This window comes from Podarcis muralis, chromosome 13 (genome assembly GCF_964188315.1).
Source record: "Podarcis muralis chromosome 13, rPodMur119.hap1.1, whole genome shotgun sequence".
Taxonomy (NCBI): domain Eukaryota; kingdom Metazoa; phylum Chordata; class Lepidosauria; order Squamata; family Lacertidae; genus Podarcis; species Podarcis muralis.
The window spans coordinates 27,018,819-27,033,900 of NC_135667.1; the positions used below are offsets into that span (position 1 = coordinate 27,018,819).

At 45.4% G+C, this 15,082-nt stretch overlaps 1 protein-coding gene across 1 annotated transcript; it reads right to left on the bottom strand.

The window, feature by feature from the left end:
- Nucleotides 1–899: 899 nt before the first annotated feature.
- Nucleotides 900–14,295, bottom strand: UBE2M (ubiquitin conjugating enzyme E2 M). Its single transcript, XM_028703417.2, has 6 exons — nt 13,704–14,295; nt 12,375–12,469; nt 9,747–9,785; nt 6,353–6,456; nt 5,604–5,667; nt 900–1,975 (listed from the first exon to the last, which is right to left on the bottom strand). Exons 1-6 carry the CDS (start codon nt 13,810–13,812, stop codon nt 1,835–1,837), a joined length of 552 nt encoding a protein of 183 aa, XP_028559250.1. The 5' UTR covers nt 13,813–14,295; the 3' UTR covers nt 900–1,834.
- Nucleotides 14,296–15,082: the final 787 nt, after the last annotated feature.

Genomic DNA, 15,082 nt, shown 5'->3' on the forward strand with positions numbered 1-15,082 from the left:
AGTAGTTACATTGCAACTGAACTTTGCATAGCTGCACCAAAGTAGCTGATCTGAAATTCTCATAGCAGAATCAAATCAGAATTCACGACACTCATCCCTAGACTATACTTGGGAAAGTGTTCATATCTGTAAAATGGGAAGTAGGGAGAACATTATGGTCACTGCAAAATGGTTATCAGCAAAGCAGTTTTAAGTATGTAATAAGCCCCACTCAATACACAACTTGGTTCTGTGTAAATATGCACATTGTGTCTATGTGAATTGTGGTCACAACGCTTTATGTAGACAAATGCAAAGCGTACACACACTTCTTAGCTGTGAATCAAGCAACAACTGAAGGCCAGATCCAATGCAAGGAGCTTTGAACACAGACGTTGTTCTTCAAGCAGCAGTGCAAGACATACCACACAAAGCTTAACTGTCAAACATCTTTCGTGGGACATCTGGATTTGGCTGTTGTGCTATGCCAAGAGCAAGGCTCTTGCTGGCAGAATGGCTGTTGCCTGAGCAGACTGACACAATTAGGCATCGCCCTGTATCTCGCTCAGAGAGAGAGACCCAACCCTTGATTTGCTTTTAATTTTTGAAGGTGTCCTAACACAGAACTGAACCAAGTCTTCAAAGGAATAAAATGAGGTGGCGAGGTAAGGTTTTCACAAAAGGTATTGTTTCTACAGCCCCTCTTCGGCACACACGCCCAACTCTTCCCCCCACCCTTCCTTCCTTGGATCATCTCATTTCCAGCAATGCAAGAAGCACACAGGATCTGCTTGTCTCAGCGGATGGCACATGGGGGGCTGAAGAAAACTGCATCCTATGGACACTGGACTTCACTTTCCCCTCCCGCTCACCAGGGCAGAAGGAAGCAGAACACAAGAGAGAGAGAGGCAAGGGGCCAATTGAGTGCGCTAACATTCCCCTTTAATAACCCGACACACTAGAAGTACAGTGGCTTTATTTTGGCCAGGGGCTCACAGGAGTCACTGGAGAGGCAGAGAGTGTTTGTTGCTGGGCAGGCCCTGGTGGACACAGTTGGGAGACAGCGCTGCCCCCCATTACATTTTTACTACTACTATTATTATTAGCACTGGTTGTTTTGGTTGTGGTTTTTTTATTATTTTTCCTTAAAAACCAGACACACAAGTGAGTTGATTCTAAAAGGAATATTCCAGGCCTGACCCAGCCTCCCCAGAGCCACGGCGCCTGGGGCAGGATGGAGATGGCTCAACGCCCCCTCTCAGCCTCCCAGACTCACCCAGCCCTCGAGAGCCTCCCCTGTGTAATAAATAGTTACGCTCGGAAGCCGTGGTGCCCAGCAAGGGAGGAGGAAAGGAGAGGCAAATGGCCTGCGGATCATGCAGTGCAGTTATACCACACTGCAGGCAGGGGGTACCAGAGCAGAGAGGGAGCCTTCTGTTCTTAGCAGCAAAACCACAGCCCCCAGAAAGGCAAACGGGCACCATCATGGGGTCCCGCACACCCAGCCCCATGGGGCAGGTGGCTACCCCAATGCGGTGGGGCATGGCAGAGAAGCAGCAGTAACCTCACCCCTCGCCCCGCAGCAGCACACAGGGAGAGTGGCGAGAAAGGTACGAGGGTTTAGTGAGGCGGCAGCTGCTGGGGCCCCAGGATGGCAGTTGGGGGGGGGAGGAAGGCGAGCAGGTGGGGCGAGGAAGCGGGGAAAGGAGGATGGAGGGGGGCCTCCTGCCAATTTCTGACTCCTGTGCCCCCCTTGGTGGCTGAAGGCAGCGGTGTTGGCAGAGTCCCTTAGGAGAGCTGGAAGGGAGATGAAGGGGCATGGGGAGGGCAGGTTTGTGCCCGGAGCCGGTCAGTTCTATTTGAGGCAGCGTTCAAAGTAGGTGGAGCCAATGTAGCCGCCCCGCATGGAGCGCTGGACGTTCTGCTCAAACAGGCGTCTGTTGTTCTGGAGGACTTCAGCAGCCTCTTTGTTCAGGGGGTCTTCAGGGTTTGGCTCCTGCGAGGAGGGAGGAAAAAGCTCAATTATTAAATGCCAAAGAGATTTGCAGCACCTTCAAAGACAAGGACTTGTTATGGCACAAGCTTTCATGGAGCAGAGTCCATTTCGTCAGATGCAAGATTAAACGCCAACCCGCATTCCTGTTCTGTTACCTGTTCACAGAGCTGCCTGGGGCTCACTCAACTCTTTCCCCCCCGCCCATCACAAATCCCCATTTCCATACTGGAGTGCAGATGCCTTACTCATGGTCCAAGGTTAATAGCTGATGTTCTAGAGCAGGGGTGGAGAATCCCTTTGAGCAGGCATGGTGAATCCAAAAGCAGCCATCCCTACATGGGCCACTTTTAACGGGTGGGCAAGTCCATCCAGCTGTCAATCACCAGTCAAATGACATCAGGAGGACCAGTGTTTGCCAGGAAGAAGCAGGGCTTGCACTGAACACTGAATCTGAACCGCACCCAAGTCCCACTGCAAAGAAACAACAGGGAGTTTGCTCTAAGCCATGTGCTCCCAATTGTTGCTTGTCGGAGGAACTTGCATTTGGCAGTGTTTAAATTCAGAGCTGAATTAAAGCCCCGTTCTTGGCAGTGATCGGGTCCACTCAGGAACTCCTACTAGGAGCTCCCAAATGGAGCTTATCTCAGCAGAGCTAACTTTCAGTGCTGAATTCAAAAGGCACCAAGCACAAGCCATGCTGGCAATGGAGAAAAGCAGGAGCACAATCAAAGGCTCCTGGTTGTTCCTTTGCAGACAAGCTTTAGCTACCCATCAGTTAATGCCACTCAACTTCAGGTGGATATGGCTGAGGAAAAGCAATCTCTGAAATGGAATTAGGGACCCTGGAGCACCTAGTCCAGCACAGAGGCTGGAGATTCCCCTTGCCTGTTCTAGGAATAACAAGGGAAGACAGCTGGAGAAGTGAAAGATAAATATTGAAGCTAAAGCACATTTAAGATTGGTGGGCTAAAACAAGAACTGGGGGCATCGCCGCTTTTAGAATAATTATTCCCACAGAACTGGAACTAGCTAAAAAGGTAGCATTCAACTCCTGCATTGAGGGGCAAGAAGATCAATTGGTTGGCAGATCAACCCAGACCCAAGAGTAGGCCCACCTACAGAGAAAAAACATACAAGTTTAATAGCAGGGTTTGACTACATGCTTTACAGCAAGTCAAAGCCTGTTTGATTTCTTATTAACATCATCTGCACACCATTTTCATCAGTGTGGCTGATGCCCAACTTCTCCTGAAAGATTGCATTTCCTCAAGCAATTTCCCTCCAATACGAAGGAAAATGAAGGCATTCCCTAAAACCATGCCTTGGATAAGCAGCTAGAAAAGACACAGCAACAGCTATAGCAGGCAATGGATAACTCAGCATAATCATGTGGCAAAAGCCCTTCCCATGCCACCATTTACAACTTAATACCGCGAACTGCACAAACAGTCCCCCAGGTTCTGTCTCTAGTGAATCACATGAAGTGGCCTTCAGTTTCAGTGATGAGAAGAGGCTTCCAACCTCTGGGTTTGCATTGCTCCAGGGGGTGGGGTTCTCTTGCTATTATAGCAAGCCTCCTCCTTTTCCTCCCCCTCCCCGTCAAACAGAGAGAACATATGAGGCTATCCTATTGTAGCATCGCCTCCCAGCATCACCTCTTGCACTTAGCAGGGAGGGAAATACAAAAGGAGTGGGGCAAAGTAAGTCCACAGAAGCCTCTGAAAGGCTTCATGCAAGGAACTCGGGGGGGGGGGGCAGGAATACATCAGCAAGCCTACAGAAATAGCATAATAACCTCTAGCAACCTCAGCAATGATCACAAATGTAGGAACTGATGTATAGCCACATGCTGTGTTCCCCATTACGTTGGCACTTTGCCTCCTGACCTCATGAAAGCACTAGCAGGGATGGTTTCCAGGAGAGGCTTGAATTTGCCTAGAAACAGCCCACAACACCTGAGAGATGCCAGCCTCTCACCATGAATCTGTCTCCTAGGAGACAGTGTGTTACACCCTCTTCCTCTACACTCTTTGGACACAAGGTCAACTAAGGCTTTTAGAACTACCAGGGCACATGACCTCAAATGTTCCTCTGCCTCTCACCCTGCCAATGAGAGTTGTAACCGAATAACTGGGTCAGTTTCAGCTTCCCCATTCCCTGAAGCAAAGAAGCTCCAAGCCTATTTGAGTAAAATAATGATCACCATTCTCCAATTCAGCTCCAAAAGCACAGAATAGACCAAAAAGCATGGCAAGTCTGGGTTGGGAGTTATGAGACATTATGGTACATCATTTCACTTTCTGACAACTATGCAGGGAGGGACCATGACAACAAGATCTACAGTTGTCAGAAGGGTTGAGAGACACAACCCAGAGGAACAGCAGCACCAGCTTTATTGCAAATCCACGCAAATCAGGCTGTATAAAAAATGATTTAAATGCCTTAAAATGGCAAAAACTTTTAAAATCAGAGTTTTTAAAAAGTTATATTAAGCACCCCTTTAAAATAACCTGGTTTTTCAGAATACAATAGAATAAATATTGATGTAATACAAACAGGTCTTTTAAAGCTGGATCCCCGATTAAAAGCAATGAATTAAAGCTTAATTTTCTATGTAAAATTATAATCCAAGAGCAAAAAATGTGGGTACCTTGCAGACCAGCATTACAGGGCTCATTGCTCCTGGAATGTATTTATTGTATGCACGGTGAGTATTTATAGACTTTCTGCCCAGTAACTACCACCCACTGCATACGGAAAGTTGGTGGTACTTGGTCACCAGGGAAGTAATTTGTGTGTCCTTACACATGTACAGAAAGCTAAACAAAACTACTTAATTTTACGAACTGTCCCTGATTTAAGGAGAGACTGAAATTCTGTGTATACTTACCTAGGAGAAAACCCCATTAAGATAGCAAGACTTGCATTTTAGTAAACATGCACAAGACTGCACTAATAGATTTTGTAATGGAAAATGCATCAGGGGGTGGATGACGAGAGGTTTCCAGATTATGCTCCTGGGGCTTCATCTTATTACAAACAGGTATGTTTTCACTATTACAACTACATATTAGTATGCATAGCTGTTTAGGAAATAAATGTATTAGGAAGCTAAAACAAGATTTCAGTCAGTGCCCTTCAACCATGGGTTCCCAGATGTTACTGGACTACAACTCTTATTTTTTGTCATTGGCAAAAATGGTTGGGGAATATGGGAGCTGCAGTCTACTGGCATGTGGTGACACAAGGATGAAGAACACTGGTTTACGTCAAGCTACCCTGGATCAGAGGCTGTCAGAGCAAGGCCTCATAATGCTTCTTTGTCAAAACTGTCAAGTACACTGCTGTGCAAAGGCAAATCCCCATCTCAAGCTATTCTTGAAGGCTGACAGACAGCACAATACACACATCCTACCCAAGCACAACTATATAAAGCCAAAACTGCCTTTACCTTATGCACACCCTGTCTCACACTAACACCCACAGAATCATCAAGCCAGTGCTGCATTTCTTCTACCTTCGGTGCCGTGTGTCTCCCATTCCTACACCCACACTTTCTGCTCAGGCTCAAGTGAGGAAAGACATGTTTCTTTCTGCGTTTTCTACTTTCAACTTCACGCATACTCACCAAGAAAAGATACTGCAGGCCATAAATTATAGAGTTTATTGTTAGTACAGGCTTCCAGTCCTCTCTGTGTGAGAGAGAGAGGAAAAAATGAGTGTACAGAAAGGAAAACCTCCCAAAAGGAGTAATAACAGCAGACTAAAATGTAGGGTAGGATTCAGGATTTATTTATTTATTTTAAAAAATTAATCTTAAATCAAGTCATATTGAGATGCTTTTTGTATAAGGCAAACAACAAATGTCATAAATAATAAGATCACTGCGTGGCACTGCACCAAACAGGTTGAAGAAGCAATTTCCCTAAGGACCAGGACATTATGTTTAAAATCTTAATGCTTGAAGGGACATATAGTAGAACTCTATTACCGAAACACATTTGAATAAAATTCTTAAACCCCATAAAAAATAGCCCAAGAACAGGCCTCAGTACTGTCAAGCTGGTTCCGAACTTTTACTCTCCTTGGTTCTCATTTGTTTGTTCACATCAATGCAGTTCTATCAAAATCCAACTGGTTATTATTATTACGAAGGCAAAAGCAGGGAATGTTACTGATGACCCAAAATGAAAATAATATTTTCATATCCAATTGAAAAATAAGTTAGGGTAATCAACAGGAAGACAAAGTGATGTGATGATGCTTGGCATACATGGTTACTTTATAATTTTAGAGAAGTTCACCGACAGCTGCAGAAAAACAATGTATAGAAGTGAATGGAATATAGGGCTTAGGACAGCAGAGCAGCCTCTGTACCTGAGGATATTTAGGCAGACATTGCCTTCTAGGTCTATGTTGGGATGATACACCATGGTCTCACACTTCACCTTGGGTGGGTCATGTGGGTACCCTTGTCCCACCTGCAAATGAAATACAAGAAAAATAAGAGCTGTTTGCCTCCTTGGGTTCATTATAAGACATTCCATAATGCACAGCAAAACTTTAAGATTACCAGTCACAAAATCCTGGACACACATAAGCCATACCTAGCAGATCAACTTCTCTCATACCAACAAGCTAATTTCCTAACATGGTATCTTATCTTCATACACTCTAGGTTTTGCAACCTGTTTGCCCTAGGTCACAGGGTGTGGAACCTGCAAGAATCCTTATCTTGTTAAGACTACAACTCCCATCAGACCTAGCCAGAATGCCCAATGGTGAGGAACAATGGGAAGTGTAGTCCAGCAATATTTGCTGAGTGATAGGTTCCCCACCTCTCCTCTAGGAAGTTTGTCCTAAAGACATGCAAATACAATCGTACCTTGGAAGTCGAACAGACTCCGTTCCGGAAGTCTGTTCGACTTCCAAAACATTCAGAAACCAAAGTGCAGCTTCTGATGGGCTGCAGGAAGCTCTGTGGGAGCCCCGTCGGACGTTCGGCTTCCAAAAATAGTTCGCCAACTGGAACACTCACTTGCGGGTTTGCGGCGTTCAGGAGCCAAAACGTTCGAGAACTAAGCTGTTTGAAAACCAAGGTATGACTGTAATCAAGTCATTCCTTGAAGCACTTAATGCACCATCTTCTATTAGAAAGCTCTGGCATCTCTTATTCATGTGTGCAGTGCAACGCTGGTTCCAGAAGCAAACAGGTGCTTCTACAAAATGCCTTTCAGATAGTAATTGTGTGTATTTATTTTGTCAATTGCCTGGGGAATATGACTCAAGGATCGTATAAATAAACACTTTTAAATAAATAAAATCAAGGAAACTGCTGTGACTGAGTTGCTGAAAGGGTGAGATCCAGATCTTTGTGAGTGGAGACACTGGGAGGCTCCAACAGAAAAGGTGAAGGGAAGAAGCCCAACATGCTCTCAAGATACAGGGATCTATGTCTGTTTTAAATTAGGTTGAGAGAAATGCTTCCAATGTCTTCAGGAAAGAAACAGCTTTAAAATAAAATTTGATAGCTTGATAGTAGAAGGAACCACCTTGGTGACAGATTTTATTGTGGATTAAGCTTCAAGAACCAATGGACTATATAGAGAATATGTTGTTGGGACTGGATTGGGGAGACCCAGGAACAATCCCTCAATCAACCAAGCAGCTCCATGGGTGCCTTATGACGAGTAACCAGCACCCAGCCAGGCCTATCCCACATGGCTGTTACAATAATCAAACAGCAGGTGAGGGAGGAAGAAGAACCATGCATAACACCCTGAAGGGTGGGATAAAAATACAATTACAGCCAACATTTATGTATCAAGCCCAACTGACAAAGGAAGGGAAATCTTGGGGCCCACACACAATTACGAACACCCTCACTACATTTTTAGAAACGTTCCAGGGTTCTTCCCATTAATGCTGTCTTTAAATAGCCAAAATTAAAGCTAATTTTAATTGTTTACATTTCATACTTTTGTCACTTTCCCCCTCTAGTCAAGAAAGATGAATAATGAGCAGAAAAACCTTTCACCATGGCAGGCAGCCCCTTTTCTAACTCCTCCACATCCTCATCAGAACTCCTAATTTCTACTGACAGCTCTGGCTCATTGGGAAAGTTCTCAGTACATTTTAAGAATTGCCAAGACAGCGCAGAGGCCTAAACAGCACCGAGTTTCTTTCCTCTTTCACCTCCAAGTTCAAAACAAGCCAGGTTCCTTGCCAAGCTACACACCCAACATTTTTCTTCATTTGCATCACATAGCCCAGCTGCTGCTGGGCTTTCACAGAAATGGCCCTGACATGGAGAGAGAAGATCCACCTGGAGCACTTTTTACTGGAAAGGCAGGGTTAAAAAAAAATAAAACTTCTAACAAAAAAATAAATAAATAGAGAGGGTCAGAGCTGTACAAGAAACATTTCAGCTATCCTTTTGTTTTGATTCATTAGTAGCCTGTGTGCTCACTGATCTTCTCAGAACTAGGTGTTTTTTAAAAGTGAAACAGAAAGTTTAAATGAAAGCAAAGATTGCAGGGATGCCAGATTCTGAGCAATGGAATGTGCACCCCAGATATATTAACTCAAGACCAATGGGGCTAAACATTAGGTGCTATGAGATACCCTGATTTGGAAGCAGGTATGTTTTAAAGTGAGAAGAACTTCCTAGATCACTTTTTTTAAAAAACCTGGTTTATAAACCTCATGTTTTGAGGGGCTGGCAAGTTTGAAAACACAAAGCAATGTTTACTAGATGATCAGAACCAGGGCAGCCTTTCCCTTCTATGTTTTCAGATCGCAACTTCCATCAGCCCCAGACAGCATGGCCAATGGTCAGGGATGATGCAAGCTGTAGTCCAAAACATCTGATGGGCAGCAGGCAGAACAAGAGAATTCCCACAAGGGCTCCTCACTCCAGCCCATTCCTTGGCTAAAGTCACTTCAAACTCTAATATATATATATATATATATATATATTTAAGTTTGGTAAAAGCAACAACAGTAAAAAATAAAAAAGCAGCCCCAAAATCCCAAACAATGCATGTAGCTGGAGAATTTATTCTACACAAAGAAGCAGAATTTCTTCAATTTATAAATCATTCAGCAACCATGTCTTCAAGCACAGACCATCCCCCAGTTTGAGGTTCTCTAAGTAGGAAGTCTTACATCAGGCAACAGCCCATTTAGGACATGCCTTCAATCCCTCCCAAATCATTCTCTCTTGGTTGTTGTTGGTTTTTTTATTGGGGGGGTGTTTATTTATTTTAAAAAAGGTGTCTCTTTCCCATCAAGTGGTTTTCCCTGAACCAGGCAGCTTTGAGGCAGAAAAACAAGGACAAACCCTGTCCTGCTGCACCACCTCATTCCCAGTCATGCTTGGATCTACGTTCATAAAATCGACCACAGGGTTCTGCGTGTGCCCAAGAAAGCTCAGGTACTCCCAGAAGTAAAGTCAGATTTGGGGGTTGGGGATACACCCAAGGAAACACACAATCACATTGTACCTCACAATTAACCAGTCTATTACTTCCTCTCCTTTCCTGCCCCCTCTGCTCCAATTACTGTTACTTTTACTCATCTTCATGGCTGTTGACACAATATATAGCCTCTTATAACTAGCCCGAGTAAAACAGGGTAGCTAAAATGCAGTGAAAAGCAGGCAGCTTGATAGTGTGCCAAGACAAACTCCTACAACCAAACGTATACCTCCACCACACCACCCCGTTAAAAGCCTGGGGCTTGGACAAGAGAAAACAGGGAGGTTACTTACTTTAAAACTGAAAACGAATTTCCCACCTTTATAGAAGCCCTGCAAGGCAAAAATTTAAACATTTTAAGCAACTTTGGCTCCATATAAAAGAGAACAAGATTCACCTTTTTGGGTGGGGGAAGGCAGGTTAATGATATTTAAACATTTTAATCAACTCTAGAATCCCTCATCCAAACAGTCAAAATTGAATGTGTACAGCAAGGTGATTAACGCTTCATAAATCTCTGCACTTTTGCAAACCCAGTATTCTGGATGTACAGCTAATTTTCCCAAACCAGACAACAAAATGGTAAACTAGTTGGGAAAACAGCCATGGGTGGAAATTCTGATGCGCTAAAATGTGTTTATGTGCACAGAAGCTCAGAAGAGAGACTTTGAACCATAGTGGAAGGACTGTGTTTAGCAGAGGTGCTTTTTCTCTATTTTCCACCATCTACCAACACTTATCAGTATCCTTGACTGCAAAAAAACCCTTTGTCTGAAAATGCAAACAAAGATTCTCAGGTTTTTAAGTTGAGGCTTTCAGTAATGGCCAGCACCAATCATCACAGATTACTACTTATTGTGCCACCCCAGCAGGGCTCCAACTTTCAGTGCTTGCTTCAGATGGTGGAAGGCAACAATGAATGGTGACTCATGGCCCCAGTTTTTGAAACAGTAAATATACACAAGGCAGCTTCCTCCTGTAATTTTCACAAAAACATGAAAACCGAATGTGTGCCTATGTGACACCCACCACTTGTTCGTTTGCCATATCACCATGAGGAAAAGGTACATTCAGAAAGAAGTTTCCTGAAATGAAGTGCTATCAACAGCCATCTCAAAGTAAGAATCAAGCCAAAAATGTTCCATGTACCAAGTTTATCATATCAGCCAATACTTGAAATCTGTGCAAATCAAATGCCAGATTTGATGGTCTGTGGCCCAAAGTCAGTTACGCATAATTAATCTCCTTCTTTCATCTCACAGCTCACACTTTAACCCGCCACATGCAGGGTTATAATCACAAACACACAGGTAGAGAAAAACACCACTGTCTGAAGGTTTAGTACACCTGTGCTCAAATCAACCACTGCCCAAGATAAGAGAGAACTGCAGCCAGAGTATGTGTATGTAGTTGAAATTGCAAGCAGTACTGCCTGAAAAAAATGCTCATATGAACATGCTACGGAATAGAAGGGAATATGGCCAATTAGTTCTGGTTGCATGGAATTAGCTAAACCAGGAGAGTCTGCACACTTGAGCACAGCAAAGGCCTAGGACAGGAAAATAAAGATGTAATTCATCTTGATCATTTCACTGTAATTCATCTTGATCATTTCAATAACACACATATGAAGTGTATAAAACATGCTGAACTCCCCTTTAGGGACAGCATGCCAAGGCAGATAAAGAATAAGCACTACAAAATGCTAAGGTATGGTTAATCTTACCTCTCGTGCTGATAAAATATATATTGCACTAATATGGATGTATTAAAACATTTTATCCTTTCTTTTTGGCCTAGCAGGTCTCCAAGGTGGCTCAATGTGAAAAATTAAACAATCAAAACACACAATCAACTACAAGACAGGAAAAACAAGGTAACAAACAGCAAATTAAATAAGCACTAGAAACTTAAGTAATTCCTTGCGGACATTAACAGATATAACAGGATTCTAGAGATCTTGGCTTTAAATCTAAGAATGAGCAAAGGGGCAGAGAAGGAACCTTCCCACAGGGTAGAGGTAGTTAACCTGTGGCCTTTCAGTTTTTGTCAGACTACAACTTCCATCATCCCTGGCCACAATGATGGAAGTTTTAATCCATCACCCTCTGGAGAACCATAAGTTAATCACCCCTGCTGGAGAGCATTCTCACGGCCAAGACTCTTCTGGATGCTAGACAGCATAGGAATCCTGGACAGTGCTTCTGAAAAAGATCTTTTAAAGTGTGGGTAGCTTCATGTGATATTGTTGGACTTTTGTATTCTGGATCAAGGAAGCTAACGTGCCTCCAAAATATGTAAGATGTCAAAGTGAAATTAAAATAAAATAAAATACCCACTTACTTGGCATGCATTTTGTACCTGATACTTTAAGTTTTGGTAGCATCTCAATTATTTTACCTAGAAGCAACAAGCTGGTAGGCACAGAGGCTGGGTAGGTAGATTACAGCCTCCATGGTATGGAATGAGGATAAAAGGTATAGGTAAGAAAGAGGTCAAGATAGATTTAAAAATAGGAAACATGAGAGAGTTCTATGGGGGAGGGAAGGATGGAGCATCCCTGATCACTGTTGTCACTTAAGACACAGTCCTTAAGCAATTCAAAATCCACCACAGCCCCAACTAGAAACAAAGTAGAAAAATCACAGAAATCTAAAGTTCAACAATAGATTCCTTGCACAGGTTTCTTACACGGGCAGAATAAAAACAGCCAGATCTTAGAATTCTGTCAACCTCATGGTGGTGGATATCATCTCCTGTCAACTGATGCAAGATTCCTCCCTGCTTTAGCTGTACCTTAGAATTGTGCTGTTATGCAATGGAGTTTCCTGGCACACCCACCAGGCCTTTCTATGGTGACAAACAGAATGGCAAGCCCCAGCAGAGTGTCTGGCTACATGACTCCTCTCTCTACCACTTACCTCATCAGGGCAGATAACTAGCTTGAAGTTGAGGAGGTCATCCTGGTCTGAAAAGTCTATTTCGCATGTTTTCGGCAAATTCAATTCATTAATATCTGGGAGGAAAAGCAGAAGTGGTCAGTTGCAGGGACAGACTACTTCGCGAGACTGGTGATCAAGCCAAAACCAAAATAAACCTCCCACTTTTTAAATCATAATCTATTCCTATCTCTTTTTTCCCAGTGGCCTTACAAGCTTTGTGATTTGCTGAAATGAGGTGCCATTTCATTTTTTAAAAAATTAGAAAAAGGGGGCACAGAAATACCATCAGCTCCCTGGTCACAAGTCATGAACAAAAAGAAATACTTCCATCTGAATAAAAGTCCATGCTAGTATGTTGGAAATATAGATCTATGGAACCGTACGCAAAAATTAAAAAGAGCGACGGGTGTGTATGTACAAGAGCTGGCAACTACCTATGAGTAATCAAACACGGAAGGGGACCTGAAGATTGGTTTCATTTCTCACTCTAAGACAAAACAGGGGAAAGAGCTTATTTAAAGAACTATATACTTAATTCTCTGTTAGATGGGGCCCAAGAAGAATGAGGTTCAAATTCTTGCTCAGCCATTAAGCTCCCTCTCTTAGTCTATTTGAAGTCACAGATTTGCCATAGGGGTAAAAATGTGAAGACACAATGGGTGCCACCCTGAGTTCCCTGGAGAAAGACAGGATAGAAGAAAAGGCAGTAATAAATAAGTAAATATATAGTCTGAGCAAGGGCCCCAGGACTCAAACAAACACGAGACCACCTTGGGGATGAAACAGTGCTTTAGCGTCATCAGCCAAAGAGGCACTGCTCATCCAACACTTCCTCAGGCTTGAATTTCAGAATTCCAACCGGGAGTATGTACCCCAACATCTCTTAGCCACAGTCACTTAAGATAGTGGGCACTCTCCAAGTTTCACCTCTGCCACTCCCTTAGGCGGCATTTATCGTAGTTTGCACAGTGGGGGTACAGATGCTCTAAAAACAATAAAGAGGCAGCATCTGGAAAGCCCACCCAGTCCTGCAACGCTAGTCATACTATCCTACTAATAAAGCAAGTGAGCACCTCTTTCATCAGCAGTGCATAAACTATTTTAGCTTCTTCTTCTTTTCCCCTCAAATTGCAAGCCCCTCATATCGCCAGGAGAGAGGGGCGCCGTCCTCTTAAAACATTATTCTCACTTGCTGTGTGCACAGAGGCCACGTAATAGGACTGATCTACAGCCCAGAGTGCCTATTATTATGCGTGTTTGTGTGATGGGGAGGACAAGGTACTTTCCCCCCTTTCCCCCCTCCCCAACCTTTCTGGATGCGGAGCTGCGCGGCGGAGGCTTTCTTGCTGGAGCCCTTGGTGCCGCCGGCCGATTCCTCCTCCTTCTTCTGCTGCTTTAACGAGAAAAGCTTGATCATCCTGACTGGCTTGGCTGGCTGGCTGGCTGGTCTCTCGCCCTTCCGGCCGGGGCCTCTCCCACCCGGCTACCGAGGCCCGGCCTGGCCCGTCTTGTGGGGGGGGGGGGAGGGAGGGGGGGAGGGACGAGGGGGGAGGAGAGAGAGGGGAAAGAGGGAAGAGGGGGGCGCCGGCGCCGGCGGCGGAGAGAGCGACTCCCGAGGCCTGGCCTGGTCTGGCCCGCCGGGGTCGGCCGAGGGACGGGGCGGCCGGGGCGGGGATGGAGGGGGGGAGAGAGGGAGGGAGCGGGGCAGGGAGAGGAGAAAGAGCGAGGGGGAGAAAAGAGAGAGAGGAGAGAAAGAGAAGGAAGGAGCGAAGGGGCCAAGAAACCGGGGCCGCCCCGCCTCAGAGCGCCGCCGCTTTTCCCTACTGCGGGCTCTGTTCGTGCGTGAGTGTGTCGGACGGCAACGGACAGCCCCCTTCGGCCCTTCCCGGAAGACTGTCGGCAACTTCCGCCTCACGCCCTCCAGCTCCGCCCGCCGTCTCTCCGGAAGCACTCGGGTCCTCCCGACGCTCTCTCGGAACTCTCCGGAGCGGCCCTCGGTGATTTCCGGCTCCTCCTCTTCTTCTCTTTACCACAAGGCTCAGGGTAGTGGGGGGGGGGGAAGGCCCCGCCCCTATCTCAACGAGCCGGGATGTGTGTGACGAAACGGCGTCGGCGCTTTCCGGCCGCCGTTCGGGCTCCGAGCATAGGATCGAAAGGGTTGCTCGATGGGCACGTCCGGCTCCCAGTTGAACGCGGGGGTATTGCTGGCTGACTTGTGCGAAGAAACGGCGCTGCCCCGAAACACTGTCCAAGCTTCCGTTCCGTTCTTTAAAACCTTACCGGAGAAGAATGCGAGGGCGAAGCAACGAGCACCCCCACCTTCCGTTCTGCGCTATGCAGCCTGCCCCGCAAAAGGAGGCACCCGCACGAGAACCGGCAGTAAGGGCATAGCGTGGAACTCCCTTGTTCTTGTCCCTTTGAGCCGCATGTGCGAAAGCGGCGGTTCTTTGCGAGCCGCGCCGCCTTTGTGCATAAACGGGGGAGGAGTTCCATCCCCACCGGTGCAATTCTCACGCTTCCATGGGAAGAAACCTCGTAGAAACCCATAGGCTTTATTTTCGCGTACTCAAGCGTGGATCAGCTTTGCACTATCGGTACATTAGTGTGGTGGTTTTTTCTATTAAGAGCGCGCAGCTGCCTCTCTGCCCTTTTACTAACCGAGATCTTATTTCCATCAGTTGCATCGT